A 23,805-nucleotide genomic window follows, 5' to 3' on the forward strand; every position below is an offset into this window, starting at 1 on the left:
CTTATGTATCAGCTGTATAATTTTATGAACCTGTAACTCATGTATATAGTCACGTATATATTGTGTCTTACCTTGACTGATATCTTCAGTGAGTGAATGTGCTGCCTGCGGACTGTATGTGTGTGTTTTATCATGTCCACTGCGTCATGCCTTTTCTTTATTTCTAGAGACACGTCAGCATAAACCTCTCTCCACGCTGCCGGAGGGAGGGAGCCGAGCTTGAAATGTGTTGCAGTCCAGAGGAGCTGCTGATCAAAGCCTTTTTCTGTGTTCTTCACGCCGTTTAGTGTTTTAGCTTATTCTATTAACTCTTTTTTTTTTTTTTTTGCATTTCACAGCCCCCCTCTCCACCTCCTCCGTGAAATCTCACTGACCCATTTGGGGAAAAACAGTTTTCCATGAATTACTAACTTGTAACTGCATCTTTTAACATTTTTTTATCAATATTATGATTATCATGTTTTATTTATGTCTTATTGCTGCTCTGCGTGTCTGCATGCACCAAATAATTATTATAATCAGTTTTGCTCAGTTGTGGGGGGGGGGGCTGCATCAACATCTGCAACTCAACACACAGACTACTGGTTACCAGTGATGGAAGAAGATAAATCTGAGGGGTGGTGAGATGATTAATGGGAGAAGAAAGAAGAAAAAACAAAGTTCTGATACACAAATCTGTTTTCAGTTTATGGACTTTTTCTCTAATCTTTGATTTTTGGTGAAATATTGGATCATTTGAACATCATTTCAGTTGTTGCACTAATGTGTTGCGGTTTCCTGTCGCTGTGTGTGGCGTCTGCTCCGTCACGTTTTGCTTATTTTCTTGTCTTTATGGCGTCTTCACTGGTTTCAGGAGATTTTAATGACTGCAGCTGAAAACGATCCAGCTGGTTGACATCAACACGTTTACAGAAATCTTCATTAATGCGTTTCTGTCCTTATAAATAAACACATGATTCCACTGGTACCCACACACACACACACACACACACACACACACACACTCACACACACGCTGATGTCAGCCTATCACCCCGAATACCCCCCTCATCACGCAGACTCCTCCCACTGAAGGTGGAGCTCTGACTTCCTCTTCTCCTTCCTCTTTCCTTCCTGCTGCCCCCCCCCCCCCCTTACCACACACACACACGCACACGCACGCGCTTCCTTTATCATCACCCTCTTCCTTATTGCTTCTATGAGAGAGAGAGAGGATGGTAGAGAGACATTAACTCGTCACTGCTTTCACTGTGTAGTAAAGCTCCATTAAGCTGCTACCTGCGGGCATCACACACACACACACATATAAATATATATATATATATGCACACACACACACACACACACACACACACACACACACACACATATAAATATATATATATGCACACACACACACACACACAGAGAACACGTGTGTGTGTGTGTGTGTGTGAGAGAGAGAGAGAGAGAGAGAGAGAGAGAGAGAGAGAGATCTCCTTCCACCTTTCAGCGCTTTTGCATTTTTACCTGCAGTGGACATCACGCACTGTCACGCATGCACGCGCCCCCCCGCGCAGCGCACGCTCGCGCATGCACGGAGCAGCAGCAGCACCGAGGGAGCGATCAATACACTAAAAGCCCGGAGAGGATTTTTTTTTTTTTTACCGGAGCGGAGAAAAGACGCGTCGCGAGGGGGGGAGAACCGGAGGAAGACGGCAGGAAATATGAAGGTAACGGAACCGACGCTGCGCTTTGTTTTTAACCGTTTCTCTGGGCACGAGGCACACACCGGGGCGCGTTCTCGGTGGTTTTGACCGAGAAACCCGGTTTGTCGGAGTGTGTGTGTGTGTGCATGTGTGTGTGTGTGTGTGTTTTTCCTGCAGGTACAAACGGCGCTGTCAGCAGATTCACAGCCGAGCCATGCCGCCTGCTGCCCGGGCTGAAGACACAGCGGACTGACGGTCACATCCTCCATCACCACCGCGGTGTGTGAGTGTGTGTATATGTGTGTATATGTGTGTGTGTGTGTGTGTGTGTGTGTGTGTGTGTGTGTGTACACCTGGAGGTCTCATCTGTCACCGTGTAAACCTAGAACTGTAAACCAGCAGCTGGATCAGTATGAGTGAACGGGAGGTGACACCGTGTGTGTGTGTGTGTGTGTGTGTGTGTGTGTGTGTGTTTACATTGTGGACAGCAGCTGGATCTGCGCTGTAGAAGCTGCTCTTTGTCTGCTCTCAGCGTTTCTAGTGAATGGCAGCAGGAGGAGCAGGTTCCACTGGTGCTGTGTGTTAATGGACAGTAGAATCTGGATCCAGCTGGACAAACACAACAATATCATGTAGATGTGTGGAGCTACTGGTTTCCACAAACTGGGAGATGGTGTGTTACTGGAGAAGAGGAGGTTTACTTCCTCGTGTGTGTGTGTGTGTGTGTGTGTGTGTGTGTGTGTGTGTGTGTGTGTGTGTGTGTGTGTGTGTGCTAACATATATTGATAGAAGAAGAAAAGCTGCTGTTTGTTGTGTGATTTCGATGAGATACAAGTTGTTTTATTCATGATTTCATGAAGCTACATGTTTTATTAAAAAGTCGTTCATTTCTGGTTCTTCTTCTGGTCTTTTAGGAGCGTTAAACATGTTTTGTAGGTTTTATTTTTGCGGAGGCCGACAGAGACGACGTCCTCCGTTTGAAATGTGATGTTTTACCTCATAAGTTCTTCTTCACTTGTGCAACTGTACGTCTGATAAATCCATGTGTGCGAGAGGATGTGGTGCAGTTTCGGAGAGGAGGAGATCTTCATCAGTCAAAGACTGGAGGAGAGAGTGTGGTTTATTAATGAGAGGATGATAAATATCAGTTACGGTTGTTAAGATGGAGAATAGAATCTGTAGTTGTGTTACTGGAGGTTTGTCTCCTCGTGTCAAAAGGAGAGAAGGTCTCAGTGACATCACACATCCATAGAAGAAGAAAAGATTCGTTTGTTATGTGATTTAGGTGACACACGATGTTTTAAAGGTTTCTATGTAAAGGCTGCATGTTTCAGTTTATTTGTGATGATTTTCTGTGGTTACATGATGATAAAAATGTGTTTTAGGAACATTGTTTTAATGGAGTCCAAGAGGAACAAAGTTCTCTGTTTCATCTTTAATCGATTAGTCGTTCGCCAGGAAATTAATCAGCGGCTATTTTGATAATCGATTAATCGTCTTTTTTTTAATGGTTTCAGCTTCTTCATGATTTGCTGCTTTTGCTGCTTTTCTTTTACAGTAAACTGCTCGGATAAAAAAAATCTGAATACGTCTGGTTGATCTGTGTTTAACTGCTGCAGCTGTGACACGATAACCGACATGACTGACAGACTGTAGAGGAGGTTGTGGTTCATATTGAAGACTGAAGGTAACTGAGGAGATGTTGATGAGTTGTTGTTGTTGTTGTTGTTGATGCAGGTTGGACTTTATGGTTCATCATTAAATACATTCATCACAATCAATACTACAGTACTCTGTTAAGCTGCAGCGATCAGCCAATTATCAGAGAAATAACCAGCAACATGTGTGATACTTCTCTCAGTTCCAGTTCATCATTTGTGAAGATTTTGCTGCTATTTTTTTCTCTTATGTGACAGTAAATTGAATATCTGTGGATTCACTTTGTGCTGTGAGAAATGATAGCAGCTACTTTAATATTCTGACATTTTATAGACTTAATGGAAAACAATTTGACAGATTAATGGACACTTTATTGTTCATCACTACATTACATACAACAAGGTTCGATGGTGTCTCCGCTTATTTTTAACCAAAGTGTTTTAACACTAGTGTTGTTTTATGACATTTTAACTAGTTAATTTAACTTTTTTATGTGGAAAAAAACATATCAGATACAAATTATTCGAGTATTTTTTATGTCTTTGTGGCTCTTGAACTGTTCCTTTAAGGTTTGAAGCTAAAAGCGAACATGTTACTATGTGATAAATATAATAAAAAACTGTTAGGGGAGCTTTCAAACATCACAGAACATGCTGAACGTTTCCATCTGACGGACCAACGCAGCCATAAAAAACCGTTGAAGGTAAATTTAAGGTGAAAGTTGGAGCAGAGTGTGTGTGTGTGTGTGTTCAGGTGTGTTCAGGTGTGTGTGTGTGTGTGTGTGTGAGGGTCAGAGCAGGAAGGTGTTGTCTTCAGGTTAATTATTCTCCAGCGTTTGCAGCAGGTGACAGATTACTGAACACATGAACACACAGTAGAGTCGAGTAGAAACTCACAGAGGAATGTGAGGAAAGAGAAAAGTCAACAGTAACAACAGAGACTCTGTTCACAACACACACACACACACACGCACACAACACACACACACACACACACACACACACACACACACACACACAGACCGAAACACTCAGATTAACACGATTATCATCAGAAACAACACGGCGACAGATGAGACGGGCTGTAACGTTCATTTCACTGCAGACAATTTAAACTGCTTTCTTTTCTTATGCTTCATGTTTTAAAATTTCTGCATCATTTCCTGATATTTTCAGGAGTTTCCTGGAAAAAAAACTAATTGAAAAAACTAATTTGCTGCTAATAATATTGTAATAAATGTCAACAGGGAAGAAAGTTGTTTTTATACACAAAATGTGAATAAAAACAGGTGAATAGTCCTGATTGGTCCACACAGCCTGCTTTACATCTCTCATAGTTTGAAACACACATCAGCGTATAGGAGCAGGTCATGTGACCTGACAGCAGCACATCCAGCACAGACATCAGATTAAAAAGATGTTTGTTAGATTTCTAGAGCTGCAACTAATGAGTATTTTCTCAATTAATGATTAATCATTGGTGAAAAATGTGGATCAGTGTTTCCCAAAAGCCCGAGATGACGTCTTGTTTTATCCACAACTCAAAGATCTTCAGTTTACTGTCAAAGACGACTGAAGGAACCAGAAAATATTCACATCTGAGAAGCTGGAACCAGAGAATTTTATCTTTTCTTCTTAAAAAAAAAAAGACTCAAAACGATGAATCAATTCTCTAAATAGCAGGTGATTAATTTCTGTCGATCAATGAGCTCTACAGCTCAGCTCACTTCCTGTTGCTGAAGCTGTTTATATGAAAATCATCTAACGGTTATTACTTAACATAATATTAGCATTATATTAAGTATTAATATTGTTTTCATTCTTCACAAATAATCAGTTCATCAGATGGTTTTGTTACTTTGTTGGTCTGATTTATTGTAAAGTAAACTATGTAATATAACATATATTTTATTGGAAATATAAGTTGTAATAATCAGGGAAACAGATTGTGTGTAATAGTGTAAATAAACTGATGAGTCTCCACTTTACACTCTGATGAAGAAACATCAGATGAACATGTTTTTATCAGCGTCTGTTCTGATATCATATTATTATGAGATGTTATGACAGTAATCAAATCAAATCCTCTTTATTTATACAGCAGGATTTTAACAAACACGAGGTTTCCAAAGTGCTGCACAGCAAGATGAAAAACACAATAAATAGCACAACAGGACACAATAAAACGATGAAGGACACGATAGGATAAAAGTAATAAAATAAGATCAAATCTAATAAAAAAAAGATAAAAACAAATAAAATAAAATAAATAATACACGAGTGTGTAGGTGAAATAATCTGATAATCAGTCTGTGCGTTATTTTATAAAAACCGATCAGATATTTGATCAAACGTTCGCTGATCACAAGCTGCAGATGTCAGCAGACGTACACAACGCGACAAATCCACACTTCCTGTACAGACAGGAAGTTAAAAGACAAAATGACGGCGCACAAAGGTCAATTCTCAGATGTTTGTCATGATGTAAAGTTTCCACTGAGGGCGGCGACAGAAGAGAGAAGTGATGTTGTTCTCTAAATCAAAAGGGTTTATCATGTACGGTGGCCTGTTTAGGACACATCAGCCTGTCAGACTCTTCTTCTTCTTCTTCTCTGTCTCTAATATTAATGAGTGAGCTGCAGAAATGAACCAGATCTCGTGTGAAAGTTGATGAAATACCTCCCTGAAAAAGTGTTGAATCGACAAAAAGTGAAACTACCTGAGAGGAGGAGGAGGAAGAGGAAGAGGAGGACAGGAGAGGTAGCACTAGCAGAGGAAGAGGAAGAGGAGCGAGGGATACGTAAAGAAAAAGTGAAGAATGAGAGGAGGGGAGAGAGAGACGGAGGAGAAGATTGAGAGAGAGAGGGGAAGCTGTAAATGAGAGGAAACCACAGAAGAAGAAGAAGAAGAAGAAGAAGAGAGGGATGAGAGGACAGAGTGTTCAGACTCTCTGCAGTCTGACTCAGCTGATGTGGATCGCTCTGATTCTCGCTCCGATTGGCTGAATATTGTCTCTCGTTTTCTGCGGTTCAGGCGTGTCGTACGACTACTACGACACACATGTGGTCGATTTATGTATTATTTATGATTCATGTATCTATTTATGATGTTTTGGGGAGCTTTCAGTCGGCGTCCATGGTCATCCTGCTGCCTCTGAGGTCTCTGTAGAGTTAGAAACTGAAGGTAGAATCACTCTCGGATGTAAATGAAGGATTTAGAAGGTAAAACCGTGTTAAAATCTTCAGGTTTTTACTGGACAGTTTATATTATCATTGTAAAAATTCTGTTTTACATATTAATGATTGTGAGCTGAGCCGGACACGTTTCTGAGCATCACTTCAGCAACTTGATGCATCAGATGCAAATCATTATTTGCATACTTGCAGCAGTCAAATAAACAAAAAGTGATGATCTGATATGAAAATTCTTGATACTATTAACAGATTGTTTACAATAATATGTGCAGATGCTGCAACAGTGTGAGTTTGTCTTTCAGCTGAATAAACACAGCTGACCGATGAATATGTAGTTTCTACTGTTTTACTTTATTACTCCACTAATAATTAAACTTGAAGCCAATTTGAACAAATGATGACAACGTAGCTGTAAAACACAAACCAGCATAAACAGACTGTTTTGTGTTTTGTGTGGTGAATTAATATTGTAGAGCTGGTTAATATAACTGTTCTCATTATAGGAAGGTTATTAATTAATGATATGATGACCTGATAGTAACACAGGCTGAATATGAACATGACATCACATCCTTCTTTACATATTGTACTTAGTTTCCTTTCGTTGAAATTTTCATAGAGCACACACACATCTAGCAGGCCACAGTGCTGCTTTCTGTCTTTTTGTTCCAACTTTATTGAGTAAACGATGCGTACGTTTGTTTTGGTCTGAGATGTTGGTGATATAGTTCTACATCTAATAGCTGAATGTCGTGTATCGCAATTTTAAAGGGCCTACGAGCAGGATTTATGACATCACAACTTGTTCGGAGCCAATCGTGATCCAGTATTCAACTTATACAAGTGTGATGTGGAAACTTGAAGCTGCTGAAACTTGACTGTAAATGTGTCAGATATCCACTTGATATGACTAACTCAGACTGATGAAGCTGAATAGAAGCTTCACAGAGACTTTTAAATGACTGTGTGGACACACTGTGGATTTTATCCTCCATCACTTCCATTGAAAACACATTTGAAGGATCTTTTAATATCCAGTATGAACAGGAGGAATGATTACAGCGAGGAAAACCTCTTTCACTGCTCATATGGACACCTGACTGCTGGTTTAAGACACCCTTGAAAAATTGTGAACCCGTCCTTTAACTTCCTGTCTACACAGGAAGTGGGGATGTGTGGTGTTTTGCTGTTTGAATTTGCGGCTTGTGATCAGCTTTATCAGCACCGGGATCAGCTGTTCATCTTACTGTTATAACAGTCATGTGACTGATTATTATGTGTTTATAACTCTGATATCAGAACAGAAGCTGCCAGAACATGTTGATACAATATTTCATTATTTAAAAGTGGAGACTTATCAGGTTAGTTACTGTATTACACTGCACAGTCCAGTTTCACATGATGTGACCTTATTGATGTGGAACAAGCTGATTATTTTAAGTTATAGTATTGATTAAATATGTATGATTATAGAGGCCAGTTTCCACCAGTAGAAGTTATGTATGGTAAAAGAAGATTTCTGATGGCGAGTCAAAATGACCACGTAAGTCAAAATTAGGAGATAAAAAGAAACATTTTTTGATAAAAAGTCATTAATGCTTTATTTTATAGGTCCTTCGGTTTTATACACATTTCCTGGAGTGATATGCAGATATTTAATAGTTCATTTTTTAGACATTTTACAGAAAGGTCGGTGCAATTTGGCACAAATTATAAGAAAAATCAAATAAAAGTGTCAAGTTGGTTTAGTTGTTAAACACACACTTATTATATTTGGGTTCATTCATATTTCTTAACTCTGTTTTCAGTGTGTCAAACGATATTTTAGCATATTAGAGTTTTTTTAATAAAAAAAATAAGCTGTTAATTCTTAGGATGAAGGGTTATGTATGAAGTTTGGTTGTGTACAAGAAATGTGCTTATAATAGAAACAACCTAATATGCTAATATTTAACAAACAAAACTAAATATTTTATCAAAGAAATGTCAGGACTCTAATTTATTAAACTTTTTTGCAAATTACCAACTATGTATGAACCCAAATATAATGAGAGAGCACTTAACAACTTAACCAACTTAACACTTTTTACATTTTTTTCCTCATAATTTGTACCAAATTGCATCTCTCGCTCTGTAAAAATAACTGTAAATATACAGGAAATTAGTATGTAATTGAAGGACCTTCAAAATAAAGCGTTAACAAAACAATCAGCTTCCAGACCAACAGAGTAAAAATGTGAAAATGTAAATAATGTTAATAAGTTAATAACCTGCATCATCAGACTGACGTGTCACTGATGTGAAACATGGAAACACATGACAGTCTTTTTAATCTGATATCCGTGCTGGATGTGCTGCTGTCAGGTCACATGACCTCTTTAGAAGTGTGAGAGACGTACAGTCGGCTGTGTGAACCAATCAGGATCCAGACTGTTGGCTTTTATTTACTGTAGCTGGTCTCCAGTGACCCAAACACGAAGAGACACTCGGACATGATTCTTGTGTTGTGTAAATACAACCTGTGAGGTCCCGATGGCGTCACATGAGATCAAACACACAGTTGACCTTTGACCCCCCCCGGCAGAGCACGCTCAGTAGAGATTGCTGGTGACATCATCAGAAGCTGCTGTGTCTAGGGATGATGTCATGAGAGGCTGCTCGCCGTGCGTCCGCGACTCTCAGAGATTCAGACTGACAGTCGCTGTCAGAGCCGCTCAGCGTTACCGGAGAGGAAATACAAACACTGCCTCGTCTTCATCGTCCTCATCTTCATCGCCGCAGACTCTCTGGGAGGATTTGTTCCTCTCCTGTCAGGCTACAGCGACCTCTGACCTCTGGCCTGCTGGAAGGATGGAAACAACAGAAGATAAATCAGCGCGAATGTTTAGTTTGTTCGGTTGCAGCAGCTTCAACACTGACATTAAAAGCTGCAAATAATTACTATAATCAGTGTGTTATGTCCAACATGGCTTCTTCAGATGTCTTGTTTTGTCCAACTATTGGTCCAAAACCCAAAAATATTCAGTTTGTGATGACAAACCCTTACCCAAACCCTAACAGAGAAAAACAAAAAAATCTAAGACATCAGAGAAAAGAGGGAGTTTCTGATTAATGAATGACTTAAATGACATCACTGATTATTCGACCAATCATTTCAGCTCTTCACATACGTTTCAGAACTCAGCTGAGCATCCTTAAGTGTCTGACGATATGGTGATAAATAACACGAGATGATAGAAATGTGTTTATATGAACAGAACCTTTTATATGTCGGAGTGTGTTGGATGTTGCGGCTGGTTTGAGGAAACGTTTGGAGCTTTCTGGTGTTGTTTTACTGGATGTGGTTGTACTGGTTAATGGTGCAGGAAGTGTGTTTGTGATCTGACCCCATCAGCAGCACATCATCATCTGTCTGTGGCCTTCAAAACCTGTTAAACATCCCTGTCGGAAGGATTCATGTGTTTTATGATGTGATGATGAAGGTCTGGTTGGGTTTAAGGCGGATAGACTCTTGTTTTCATTCAGCTTGATTTTAACTCTCAGTCTGTTCCCTGATTAAATAGAAAGTCAGTTTGAGTTTCTGTCAGATGGGATGTTGTTTGACTTTGTGTTTGAGGAAACAAGACTGTTGGAAAAGCATCCAGGTCATGAAGCTGGTTAAGATTTTGCCGACAGTGTGCAAAGTTGTCATTAAGACAAACTGTGGCTACTTTAAAGAATCTAAAATATGAAATATATGTTTAGTTTGTTTACTATATGTGTTCTTTCATAGTTTTGATGTCTTCAGTATTGTTCTACAACGAAGAAAACTAGTAAAAATCAAGAAAAACCCTTGAACCCTTTGACTGGTGCTGTATATCTGCTGAGGACTACATTATAGTGAGTTAAAGCCCCTGGAAAGGCAAATCCATGATTGGCTATTAATCATGTAATTTGGGATCTAATGTGCATATAGTAAACACCTAAAAAGTATGAGAACATAGCCTTTGACATAGCCATAGCCGTTCAAATTTGCTTGACATGGTTTTAAAGTTACTGTGTTAAGCTAACTAGCTGACTTGGGTACACCATCCAAATCTGTATTAAGTGGATAAGTAGCTCGAAAGTGTAGCATAGCAATGCTAATGCTAACCGTTTCATGTAAATGAATGGAAGATGCTAAAACACTTAGCTTCGTATTCTGGGAGGCATAGTTCAATAAAAAACAGATATGTGTGGTCTACTCTAGTCGGCTAGTTAGCTGATTAGTCAAGATAACTAGTTGACCACTGGAGTAATTGATAGTAAGCTCAAAAGTTTTGAATAGAAAAGCTAATGCTAACCGTTTCATGTAAGTGAATGGAAGATGCTAAAACGATTAGGGCCATGCTCAAGGGGTATAGTTAAACAAAAACAGTTTCAGGTGGTCTAACCTAGTTTGTTAGTTAATGGATTATTCAAGCTTTCAAACAAGGAGGGTCCATTTGATAGATTTGGTAGTTAATAGCAAAACGTTTAAGCTAATGCTAACCGTTTCATGTAAGTGAATGGAAGACGCTAAAACATTTAGCGTTATACTCTGGGAGGTATAATTAAATAAAAACGAAGATTTGGCTGGTTTTATATCAGCAAAACGTTTTAGTGAATGAATAGAAAATAAAACGATACTTGAGTTGAAAGTGAGCTGTCAATCAAACGTGATCTGGACACGCCCACACAGTCCGGAGAAATGGTTTGAGCAGCCAAATCAGCTGTTTTTGTTTTCTAATAGTTATGAATGTTTATTTTCATTCAGATTTTTGTGGATGCTTAATGAGACACTCAACTTTGATATCATATATGCATTTTTATGATTTCAAGCCACGTTTCCAGAGGCTTTAAAACCATCTAGTAACTGTTTATAGATGCACTTAATGATAAATAGATGAGTTAAAGTAGAGGTTTTTTTTTTATCTTTGATATCCTTAAACATGATTTAACATTAAACAGGTTATATTCTGTTAATTTCTGCACACAAATGCCAAATTCTGCAGATTTTTATTTTTTTTTGAACTCCTGCAGGTTCTTTATGAACCACCGAAATGATGAAACAGATAAATGACTCAAAAGCACCAGACGCTCCTCACTGTAAGGAAGATTCTCCCTCATCGCTCATTAAGTTCAGTCAGCGCTAAGCTGTTAGCAACAGACTACAGACCTTTGATGTAAAAGACTACAACTCCCAGAGGAGCAGCGGAGGCTGTGAGCTGTGTTTGAGTTTATTCTGTTCAGGAGTCATGAATAATGTGCGTTAGAGATGAGAGCGATGAGCCCCGAGGTGACGCTCTGTGTGATCCCGGCAGGTCGATCCTCAGGGAATAATGCTTCTCATCACTTTGTGTGAAGTGATTTGATTGGCTGTTGATCCTGTCACTGTTTGGTTAAGTGGAGATGAAATGGAAAACGCCTTTTTATCCCTTTTAGATTGCATCTTCAGTCATATTATGCACCTACTTAACAATATCAAACAAAGTCCAATCACGTTTTCATTCTGTAAAATAAAATATGACATGTGCTTACGTAGGCTTGAACCAATCAATGTCAACCAATAATATCATCAATCAGTCCTAAGATTCATAAGGACATGCCCACTTTTCACAGAGGTTGAGAGGGTGGAGCTGACCTTAGCGCTAGCTGCACGGCTAGCACGGTTAGCATGGTGCATTTACACTCTATGGTTAATTGTAATAATGTTAATGCTAATGCTAATTTTCGCTAGTGAGAAACTGGCTTAAAACTGGATTAAAACAATATGCACTTATAGGAAAAAACTGCACATCCACCTCCATAGAGGATCTTTTATCACAACCAAACACTGAACAAGACTTTTTTAGGCGACTAAAATGTTACAATTAACTTTCATGAACTGAAAACACGCTGTGAAATAGCAGCAGCTACGCCTGTACTCTGTGAATCTGGTGGTGAGGTTACATAATCAGTATGTATTGAAGAAGACTTGAGAGTAGTGATTGAGACCATAAACTCATTAGGAAAGTGTTTACTGAGGTAATAAATCAAGTGAGATGAAGGATCATTTTCTCATAGACTTCCATACAATCAGACTTCTTTCTGGATCCAGTGGAGTTGCCCCCTGCTGGCCATTAGAGAGAATGCAAGTTTAACCTCTTAACATCCACTGGGTTGCCGGCGACCCGCTTAAGCCAGTTGTTAGCGGTTTAGCATCACCCAATAATGAGTACAAGCACAATTTGGCTACTTGGAGACATTTTGGAGGTTTCGGGACACCAGTGATACCACAAACTAAAAACTCTGTAGCTCCCATGAGGTTATGCAGGTGTGGTTGACAAGATGTAGAAGGTATGTGGTGATTTGCATAGTTCTGGCATGTCCTAGTTATTGTTATTCAAATATGACTCCTGATAGATGAGGACCAAAAACACTGTTTGGAGCCTTATTTGAACTGATATAATTTTGGTTATGTTTTAGCCACATGCTAAACAAACTAGAAGATGTTACCTTTCAAATGAAGCCTTTTAAAATGCATTTTGGCCTTACAATTCTTATGTTATAAGCCTTTCCATTTAGATAAGCCAAATAAGTGAAAATTCCAAAAGAAAAAGGTGGCGGTTAAGAGGTTAAAGCACTTCTGCATTGGCTTCACTGTTCAGACTGTGAGCTTCCTGCTTGGAGCTGAAACATCATCTAAATAACTTTTTCCTACTCTCAGGTCGATCCTCAGGGACATTTTACTGAGACTCCACACTGTAAAAAAAAAAAAAAAAACAGTAAAAAAAACTCACCTGACAAACGCAGATCAGGGTTAAAAAAGAAGGTTGTGATTTTACTTCCTGAGCAAATACAAATCAGCCTTTTAACAGTTTCAGTTTGATGTGAATGTGATAAAAAAAGTTCATGTGTTCATTTAGGTCACTTTCAGTTATTATCCTGAACTCACTGTGATCAGCTTTACAAGCAGCAGCGAGTCATTTACTGACTTTTTTCCCCTCAGTTTCATCTAAATGTAGCTCAAATTTTAACTGAATTTCCAAAGAATTGTTAAAAGATTTGAATAAATGTGCATTTAAATCCACTGCAGGTAAAACTATTAGTCTATTTATCATTTATAACCAGTATATAAACAGTTAATAAAAGGGTTATAACACACCACAGTGTGATTATAAGCAGATATATGGTTTAAATGTTTATTAATGTACAGTATTTATTATAACTTCTCATATGAAGACAAGTTTTTCATTCATTGTCTTGTTAACAGCTGTGCAAACTGATGACTTTAGATGTAGCTCAAATTTTAACTGAATTTCCAAAAAGTAGTCAAAAGAAAATCAGAATAATATTTCTTTTTGCTGTTATGTGAATATTAAGAGTAATAGTAACCCTTAACCTTTGACCTTTCTGACTGTAATAACGAAATATATTTAACCAAAGATGTGTGGTTGAAATAATACTTTGGCAAATATTTGTCTCTATGCTTATCTTCTTCCAGCTCTTTATATCCCGTCTGTACATTTGGTTTTCATATAATAGTTACTTTTCTAATTTAAATTCAACAGACAGTTTAAATGCTGATGTTGCTATTTATGTGTGAACCAGACAAACAAACAACAGTCATCTAGTAACTTCTTAAACCTTCAGTAAGTGATTTTTTTGTCCTTTTTTCATCCTAAACAAGTAGTGAACGCAACACTGATCATCAGCTTTTAAGTTGATATCTTGAACTTGTTACGACCAAATTATACAAGTTAAACAGATAATTATCCTTTATATTTATATTACTCAGCTGTTTCTTTACCTTCTAGCAGACCTACATCCTGGTCTACTCTGCACCGATGATCACTTTTAAAAGCGTTTTTTTTTTTCAGCTGTTTTAGAGTTGAGTTGAGGTCGGATGAGTCAGATGAGTTACTGAAGAGATTCTTTAGGATGAAAGCGTTTTGTTGGTGTGTCTGAGTGTCAGAGCTGGTTTAAACTGCAGAGTCTGAAAGATCTGCAACCTCATTAGAGACGCTGGAAATGTCAGTCAGCATCTAGCTGACCACACACACACACACATACACATACAGGGATGAAAAAATAGGTTACATACAGTTAGACAGAAAAACAAAGGGAGAGAAAAAACGAGGCCACATTGAAGCGAACATCCACACATCCGTACAGCGTCTGTATGTGACCTACATATGACCCGCTGAATATAAATCCAGTCACACACTGAATATCAGTCTGAATCTGCTCAGCTGCAGATTCTCAGAGGACGAATATAAAACACTTAAATTAATGATTTGATCCATTAAATCCCTTAATTTGCCGCCATCCTCCGCCCGCAGAGAGCCCTGCTTCTCTGCTCGCTGGGTGTTCGTGACATTTTTCATGAGTGGATGTGCCTGCAGTATCATCACAGCTTTTACAGTTTAGGAATAGCTTCTTTTTTAATATAATACCTCTCATATGTACGTGGAAATGGGTCTTATGAGTCGCTGTAACAGTTCCTGCTCTCCATAGTGGAACTGTGAGACAGAACACTGAGTGAATCACAGTGTAATTGTGTATTAAGTCAATGGGAAGGATGCGATTATACAAAAACACACCTGGGGCAGCACGGATTGAAGCGAAGGTACGTCCGCGCCAGTTGAAAATGTTTCAACTGGAGGGAGAAATCTGTCCATATCCCCGAGCTTTCTACAGAGACGAGAGGAAAAAAAAGGAGACTGGAACAGAGAAGAATCTGAGTCTCTCTGGTGTTTTTCTGAGTTCAGTTAGAAGCTGAGCTAAACACACAAACACACACAAACACTCCCACAGACACACAGTCGGTGCAGCAAACCACAGCAGGCACAGCGGGAGAGCCGACGCAGAGAGGTCCAGCAAAACACCACAGGGTCCAGCAAGAGGGTTGAACTGGGATCAACTTTTGCTGCAACACAACGTCATCTGACAAGGCGCTGTGATGGCAAACACATACATGCAAGCTCACATTTACTTTTAATATATTATATTACTTTGTGTGTTGCTTTGAGTTGTAAAATCCTGTCTGTCTATATTACATTAATCTGTTTGAATGCATTAATCTGTAGCTCCAACTCGACTTCCTAGATTGTGTTTCATTGTCTCATTGGTACCTTAAACAACAGGCCCCACCAGTGCAGCCCTTTGCACTGTTTTTGCAGGGCTGTTTTAGGTCTGAACACGCCTCAGAAATAGAGCACAAAATCCACGGCCCTCGTTAGCTGAAGCTCATATGAGACTTCAGCAGTCTGAAGGTTCATTATCATAGAAAAACAGCTTGTAATTGTTGTGTTATGTGGTTTGTTGTGACGCCTTTGCACAGGTGGTCATGGTGCACTGAGAGAAGCCGCGTGTGCCAGAAGTTCAAGTTTGTTCAACTTTGAACCCGAGCGAAGCTGAACTTCATGGTCGCTAATCGCTGTTGACCACTGCATGAAACTGAAAGATGGACAAAAAATAAAAACTTGTGGTGTTGAATTTCCAGAACTGTACAGTAACAAGCTAGGCTCATAAATAAAGATATCAACATGCAGATGCAGCCACCAGGTTTGTTACAGAAACACTGTTTGAGTCTCTGAAACGGCTACTGCTAGCCGTATTAGCATCATAGCTAAGCTGCTGCCCATTAGTAAGTGCCACCAGAAGTGGTAAATACTACACGGACCAACGTGAAACACATAGAGCAAGACCTTTGTTTTCCTGCGATAATGTGAGTATGCCTTGAGTTAGATAAATCGAGTCTGTTTTTTTGTTTCCCTGTAATGAAATTCCTCACTGAGCTGCGACCACGAGATACAATCTGGAGATGCTGCTTGGTTCTTTGTGGTCTCTTTAGTTTTTGCTGTGTTGAATTTTCACCATTGATGAACTTGTTTAAACCACGTGTGACGTCACCCGCTGGTTTCAATGGAGCGAGTTTGAAGCCCAGAGTTGCAGCTTATGTTTGGCGCCATCTTTTCCATGGAGCCAGGAACTTCCAGATAAGGAGTGCTGACCCAAGCTAATGCTAACGTTAACTACTTTAGCCAAATGGTGCTAACAGGGCAGGTATCGTAATCAATTAACATTAAACTTTAGTGAAATATTGTATTTAAGGGCAAGTTTGATCCCAGGTGTTTCAGTCAGTTATTATACTTGTTCCACCTGAGTTTTACATGAGTAAATACTCTGGAGGTCACATAGCTTTTTCATTTATATAGACCACACCACACACTCACACATTCCTTCAAACAGCATACATAAAGAGTAAAGTAGTCCCCTCCCTGAACACACTATGAATTACATCACACTCTGTACTCTGACCAGTCTTATCAGAGAGAGAGAGAGAGAGAGAGGGCGAGGGACAACAAGAAAGACAGAGAGAGAGAGAGAGAGAGAGTGAATAACAGAGAGAGAAAAACGAGTTATGAGAGAAACTAATTGAGATACTGAGACAGTCTGGGTACATGGCAGCTGAACACACGACAAGCCAAACTGTTCTTCTGTAGAGGTACGACACACACACACACACACACACACACACAGACACACACACAAACACGCAGACAGGCAGGGTTCACGTATTTAGACGTGTGTAGGTTGTAAAGGCGTTTGCATGTGAACGAGTTGACAGACAGGAAGTGACAGACAGAGAGAGAGACGGGGCGAGTGAGCGTGTGTTAATGATGTGTTAATAGCAGCATGTCTACTTCATGCTGCGGCGAGTATCACTGCACTTCCTGTCTGACTGACAAACACTGAGCCGCCAAATCCATTCACAAGTACCTCCTCACATCTTTATAATACCTCCTCGCTACCTTCTTTATCCTCTCATGACTTCATTAGGAAACAGCTTTTTGCTACCTTTAATTCCTCATTAAGGATTTAGCTGTTGATTTTCTGTATTTTTGTTACTGATAACAAATCTCATGTTTGGAGCCAAACCACCAACAAGTGATTCTACTAACAAATATTGTGTGTGTATCCAAAGTCTGATATTTCTTATTCCTCCGTTGTTGTTCCAAAAACTATTAAAAACTCATCAGTGAGTCACACCGCTGCACTGGGTGACATGTTCCTTCATTATGAAGAGTTTGGTCATGTTACTTTGTTTAGAAACGGCTCCAAAGACTAATAACAGCATCATGTTTTCAGTCTCAGGAGAGTAGTTCTGTGTAAAGCAGACGCCACTGAGCATGTGCAGGAACGTGGTTCTGTTTACAGCTTTGCTAGCTTGTTGTGCTACATATCACAACCTCTGGAACTTACTGAAGTTCTTTGAGAAATTTATAATGTCGCACATTTAATTCTTCTCAACTTCACTAACTAGGAAGCTTCTTCATCTCCTCACCACTGTACTGTACTAGGATACCTTTTACCAACTTGCTTCCTTCTTACTTACTAACTTGTCTTACCTTCTCGCTATTAAGCTTCTTATCCTCATCACTTCCTCACTTTTTTTACCTCCTCACTTCACAATTAGCTACCTTTACCTCTTCTCAACCTCGCAACCTAACTAGGAAGCTTCTTTACCTCTTCACTACCTGACTAGGAAGCGTTTATACCCTTTTTCTACCTAAAAGTCTTCTCAACATCCTTAATTCCTAACAAGGAAGCTTCTTTACCTCTTCACTACCTAACTAGGAAGCGTTTATACCCTTTTTCTACCTAAAAGTCCTCTCAACATCCTTAATTCCTAACAAGGAAGCTTCTTTACCTCTTCACTACCTAACTAGGAAGCGTTTATACCCTTTTTCTACCTAAAAGTCTTCTCAACATCCTTAATTCCTAACAAGGAAGCTTCTTACCTTCTTGCTACCTTAAATTCTTCTTAAGGTTCTTTCTACCTTGTGAGGAAGCTTCTTTACCTCTTCTCAACCTCACTACCTAACTCGGAAATATCTTACCTCCTAGCTACCTTTAATTCTTCTTAACCACCCCTAGTCCCTAACTAGGGAGCATCATATCCTCCTCACTACCTACCTAGGAGGGTTTTATCCTCTTCACTACCTTAAATTCTTCTTAAGCTCCATACTACCTAACAAGAAAGCTTCTTTGCCTCTTCACTACCTCACCAGGAAGCTCCTTTACCTCCTCACTACCTAACTAGGAAGCTTCTTCATCTCCTCACTACTGTACCTTACTAGGATGCCGTTTACCAACTTGCTTCCTTCTTACTTACTAACTCGTCTTACATCCTCACTATCAAATTAGGAAGCTTCTTATCCTCATCACTTCCTCACTTTCTTTTTACCTCCTCACTTCCTAATTAGCTACCTTTACCTCTTCTCAACCTCACAACCTAACTAGGAAGCTTTTATACCTTTTTTCTACCTTAAAATCTTCTCAACATCCTTAATTCCTAACTAGGAAGCTTCCTACCTTCTTGCTACCTGAAATTCTTCTTAAGGTCCTTTCTACCTTATAAGGAAGCGTCTTTACCTCCTCTCAACCTCACTACCTAACTAGGAAATATCTTACCTCCTCGCTACCTTTAGTTCTTCTTAACCACCCCTAATCCCTAACTAGGGAGCGTCATATCCTCCTCACTACCTACCTAGGAGGGTTTTATCCTCTTTGCTACCTTAAATTCTTCTTAAGCTGTGTACTACCTAACTAGAAAGCTTCTTTACCTCCTTACTACCTAACTAGGAAGCATCTTATCCTCTTTGCTACCTTAAATTCTTCTTGAGCTCCTTACTACCCAACAAAAAAGCTTCTTTACCTTTTCACTACCCTACCAGGAAGCTCTTTTACATCCTCGCTACCTAACTAGGATGCTTCTTAAACTCCTTACCGCATAACTAGAAACGTTCACCTCTTTCCTTCCAAACTAGAAAGCTTCCCAACTTGTTTTTCTGTGCGTCAATTAAATTTGTTGTTTCAGTCGCTGCTCTCTTCACCGACTCCCACCTTCACATATGCTCATGCATATTTAATGTACGACGTCTAGCAGCCTGTGTTTGTGTGTGTGTGTTTCCCTGTGGGTTTGATTGTGTAAATGAAATGGTGTCAGTGCTGGTCTGCATGTATTTGTATTTGTGTGCGGCTCCCTGCTGTCTGCCACCATCTGCTGTTCTCTGACAGAAGCAGAGAGTGGATGAGTCGATGGAGGAACTGATCCCAAACACTCTCAGGAAAACAGTTCTCTGCTGATTAAACATTTCAACAGAACATTTTGTTGTTGCTAGGAGATGGATTAAAACCCGCGGGCGGCATGAAAACATGTCTGTGGGGTCTGTGTGACGTTTTCAAGTCTGGAGTTCGGTAAAGAGGCTTCTTAGTAAGGACACAAAGAAGAAACTAATCCTTTAGAGTAACAAACAAGGAGGTAAAAAAGCTTTCTAGTTATGTAACGGCGAGTTAAAGAAGCTTACGGACCAAAGTGGTGACGTTGCTTCTGAGTAATGAAGTCATTAACAGGTTGTCACAGGTGTTACAGGTATGAGCAGGTGTCTGCAGGTGTGAAAAGGTGTCTACAAGAATCAATAGGTGTGAACAGATGGTGTTGTCAGGTGTCTACAGGTCTATACATGATTACAGGTGTTTGCAGGTGTGAAGAGGTACTTACAGATGTTTTAAAGGCATGAGCAAGTGTCTATATATCTATACTTATACATGTGTACATTTACCTTGTCATAGGTGTCTGTGAGCATGACTAAATGGTGTGAACAGGTATATTAGGTAGGTGTGAATGGGTGTCTGCAGGTGTTCAAAAGTGTGACGAGGTCTTTAGGGGTTTTACTATGTGTTTAAAGGTGTAAACAGATGTGAACTGTTTTTTTTAGGTGTCTACATGTCTATACATATACATGTGTTCACAGGTGATTGCAGGTGTGAAAAGGTACTTATCTTGTCACCAGTGTCTATGCATGAATATATATACAGGTGAACAGGTATTTGCAGGTGTGAAGAAGTACTTACAGATGTTCTGAAGGCATGAGCAGGTGTCTACATAAGTGCTTACCTTGTCATAGGTGTCTGTGAGCATGAATAAATGGTGTGAACGAGGTCTTTAGGGGTTTTAATATGGGTTTAAAGGTGTAAACAGGTGTGACTGGTTATCTTAGGTGTCTACAGGTCTATACACGTGTTCACGGGTGATTGCAGGTGTGAAGAAGTACTTACTGTTGTTTTACAAGCGTGATCAGGTGTGAGCAGGTGTCTACATGTCTATACATATACATGTGTTCACGGGTGATTACAGGTGTGAAAAGGTACTTATCTTGTCACCAGTGTCTGTGAATATAAATATATATATACAGGTGTGAACAGGTATTTGCAGGTGTCAAGAGGCGTCTGTAGGTGTGAATAAGTCTTTACAGGTTTTAATGGGTGTTTAAAGGTGTAAACAGGTGTTATTGGGTGCTTACTGGTATTCTCAGATGTTTACAGGTGTCCACACGTCTATACATGTGTTCACAGGTGTTTATAAGTGTTTGAATGTTTTGAAAGTGTGTGTAAAAGGTACTCAGGTGTCTATGAGCATGAACAAGTGATTACAGGTGTTCATAGATTTTTACATGTGTGGACAGGTGTTTGTTTGCCTTACAGGTGTCTACAGATGTTTACAGGTGTTTACAGGTGTCTTAAGGTGTTTATAGTTGTCTACATGTATCTACAGGTGTTACAGGAGATGAAGGACACAATTAAATTCAGATTACCTGTGAATACGAGCCAGTCGGATACTAAAGTTGTGTTGTGTGAGCAACAGGTGAACTGTGTCTTATTGAGCATGCTCAGTAACTTCTTGCTTGTTTCTTTCTGTTTGCAGCTCGGCCGCCATGTCTAGAGCGACGGTGAAGAAGCTGCACTGGCGCTCCAAGGTAACGACGCATTTTTTAATACCTGGAATGAAAATAAATCTCCTGAATCTCTTTGAAATTGAATTTAGTGATAATTCTGACGTCAGTGAATCATTTAAGAGTCTTTAGTGTTCTCAGTTGTTCACTTCTTGTCTTCCATGTTTGTTAAGGTCCAGGAGAGCTTCGTGCCGCTGGGCGGCGGCTCCGGAGAGCTGGGGCTCGCCATCGGGGGCGGGGCAGACTACGGCGAGTTCCCGTTCGTCACAGCGGCTCCAGGGGGCGGGGCCACGGTAGGCGACATCATCTTAGAGATCGGGGGGACGCCCGTGTTAGGGATGACACTCGGTGATGTCAGAGGAGTCCTCAACTCCTGTCCTCATCCAATCAGGATCAAGACCGTCTCGCCAGGTGAGTCGACAGAGTTAAACAAAAAAAACAAACGTAATGTAGTGAGTTTATATTGTTCTATTTTTAAAATTCATTCATGTTTGACACAATGGATAATATAACAAGCTTTTAAAATACAACACATTGTTAAAGATGAAACCAGTGGTTTTCAACCTTTTTGGCTTTTGACGTCTTACAAAAAGCAGTGTGTAGTCGGGGTCACATTTCACATGTCTATGAGTTGTTAACAGCTCCACCAAATAGTGATTTTTCCCTCTAAACTTCTCACATGCTTTCATTTCAATAAATGTTCAAATGATCCAATATTTCAGCAAAAATCAAAGATTAGAGAAAAAGTCCAAAAACTAAAAGCAGATTTGTGTATCAGAACTTTGTTTTTTCTTCTTTCCTCTCCCATTAATCATCTCACCACCCCTCAGATTTATCTGCTGACCCTTTGGAGGGGCCCGACCCCTAGGTTGGGAACCACTGGACTAAACTAGCTAACTGTATATAAAGTAGTGTAAACTAGCTCCACCTCCAGCAGCTACAACAGTAACATGCTGCTCTAACACTGATGCTTCACTATTAATAATCTAATGATGTCATATATAATAATATATCAGTCAGAGGGACCAAACCACTACTTTTACTGCAATACTTTAACTACATCAAGCTCATAATACTTATGTACTTTTACTGCAATACTTTAACTACATCAAGCTCATAATACTTATGTACTTTTACTGTAGTAGGATTTTTCATGCAGGACTTTTACTTGTAATGGAGTATTTTTACTTTGCTGTATTGGTGGATCTGAGTATTTCTTCCACTGTTGGTAGAAATGTGTAGTCTCTGAGCCTGATGACATCACTATGACATCATAATCTCTCTCTCTGTCCGTCAGGTTCGTCTCTGTGTAAGGACCTCAGGTTGTACCTCAGCAAGTGTTTCACTCCGGGCTCCATGGACAGTCAGCTGCAGCAGCTCATCAGAGAGAACCTGTACCTGCGCGCTGTACCCTGTACGACACACCTGTACACACACACACACACACACATACACACACACACACACACACACACACACACACACACACACACACCTGTACACACATACACACACACACACACATCCAGTAATCATTAACTGAGATGTAAATGTTCTTGGTGTGTTCAGGGACAGTCTGACTTCTTACATTTAACTGTCAGTTTATGGTTCACTTTCTGGGTATTTATTTACTACAAGATAAAACATTCTTCAAAAAGGCTCCTAATCTACAAATAACTTTTGGCCTTTCTGACTGTAATAGCAAAATGAATTTAAACATAGATGTGTGGTTTTATTAATACACAATAACAATAAAAACTTTTCTTTTTAATTCATTTTGCCAACATTATTTCTTTCAAACACACTGTGATACTGGAGTCCAGATGGTTTCTATCCATCCTTTATATCTTCAGGTCTTATTAAGTTACAAACAGTCAGTTTCTGTTCTGTTGGTTTTCATACAGTAGTTACTTTTTGAATACAGATCAAACGCTGATACTTTGAGTTTGCTTTGCAGTTCTGTATGAACTGATGTTTCAACCAGCTGATGTTATTTTTGTATAAACCAGACAACAAACAACAGTCATCTAGTAAGTTCTTAAACTTTCATGAAGTGATTTTTTGTCCTGTTGTTCTCATCAGAAACAAGTAGTGAACACAACTCTGACACATCATCATCTTTTAAGTTGATATGTTGAACTTGTTAGCAAACAGTTGCTTATTTCCACATAATTAATTGTGGGGTTCCTCAGGGTTCTATTCTTGATCCTTTGTAGTTTCAGTCTGGTTGAAATGATTTTTTTTGTCGTCTTGATTTTAGCAGAATAGTTTCTAAACATGACTTCTGTCATATCATCAGCTTATAGAGTAGTTGTGGCTAACATGTTAGCAAACAGTTGCTTATTTTCACATCCAGCAGTTACGGAGCAACATTATCATTCATGTGGAGTCGTGTTTTTACAGCTTTTTCTCTGAAAACGACGCTATGAGACGCTGAGAGTGAACCAGAACAGTAAAGTTGCAGCTGGACAGATAAACAATGAGC

At 39.5% G+C, this 23,805-nt stretch overlaps 1 protein-coding gene across 9 annotated transcripts in view; it reads left to right on the plus strand.

The window, feature by feature from the left end:
* Positions 1–1,457: 1,457 nt before the first annotated feature.
* Positions 1,458–23,805, plus strand: part of magixa (MAGI family member, X-linked a) — a 66,679-nt gene continuing 44,331 nt past the window's right edge. For 2 of the 9 annotated variants that reach the window (XM_044350425.1, XM_044350433.1), the window contains exons 1-4: positions 1,458–1,967; positions 21,293–21,344; positions 21,494–21,731; positions 22,618–22,734. In XM_044350425.1, coding sequence (XP_044206360.1) covers positions 21,303–21,344; positions 21,494–21,731; positions 22,618–22,734 — 397 coding nt within the window. In that variant the 5' untranslated portion in view covers positions 1,458–1,967; positions 21,293–21,302. Of the gene's footprint in view, positions 1,968–3,246; positions 3,376–15,526; positions 16,250–16,590; positions 17,030–21,292; positions 21,345–21,493; positions 21,732–22,617; positions 22,735–23,805 lie in introns of those variants that run through there. The other 7 variants (XM_044350428.1, XM_044350429.1, XM_044350426.1 and 4 more) reach the window with 7 other exon arrangements.

Source organism: Thunnus albacares, chromosome 5, assembly GCF_914725855.1.
Source record: "Thunnus albacares chromosome 5, fThuAlb1.1, whole genome shotgun sequence".
NCBI classification, from domain to species: domain Eukaryota; kingdom Metazoa; phylum Chordata; class Actinopteri; order Scombriformes; family Scombridae; genus Thunnus; species Thunnus albacares.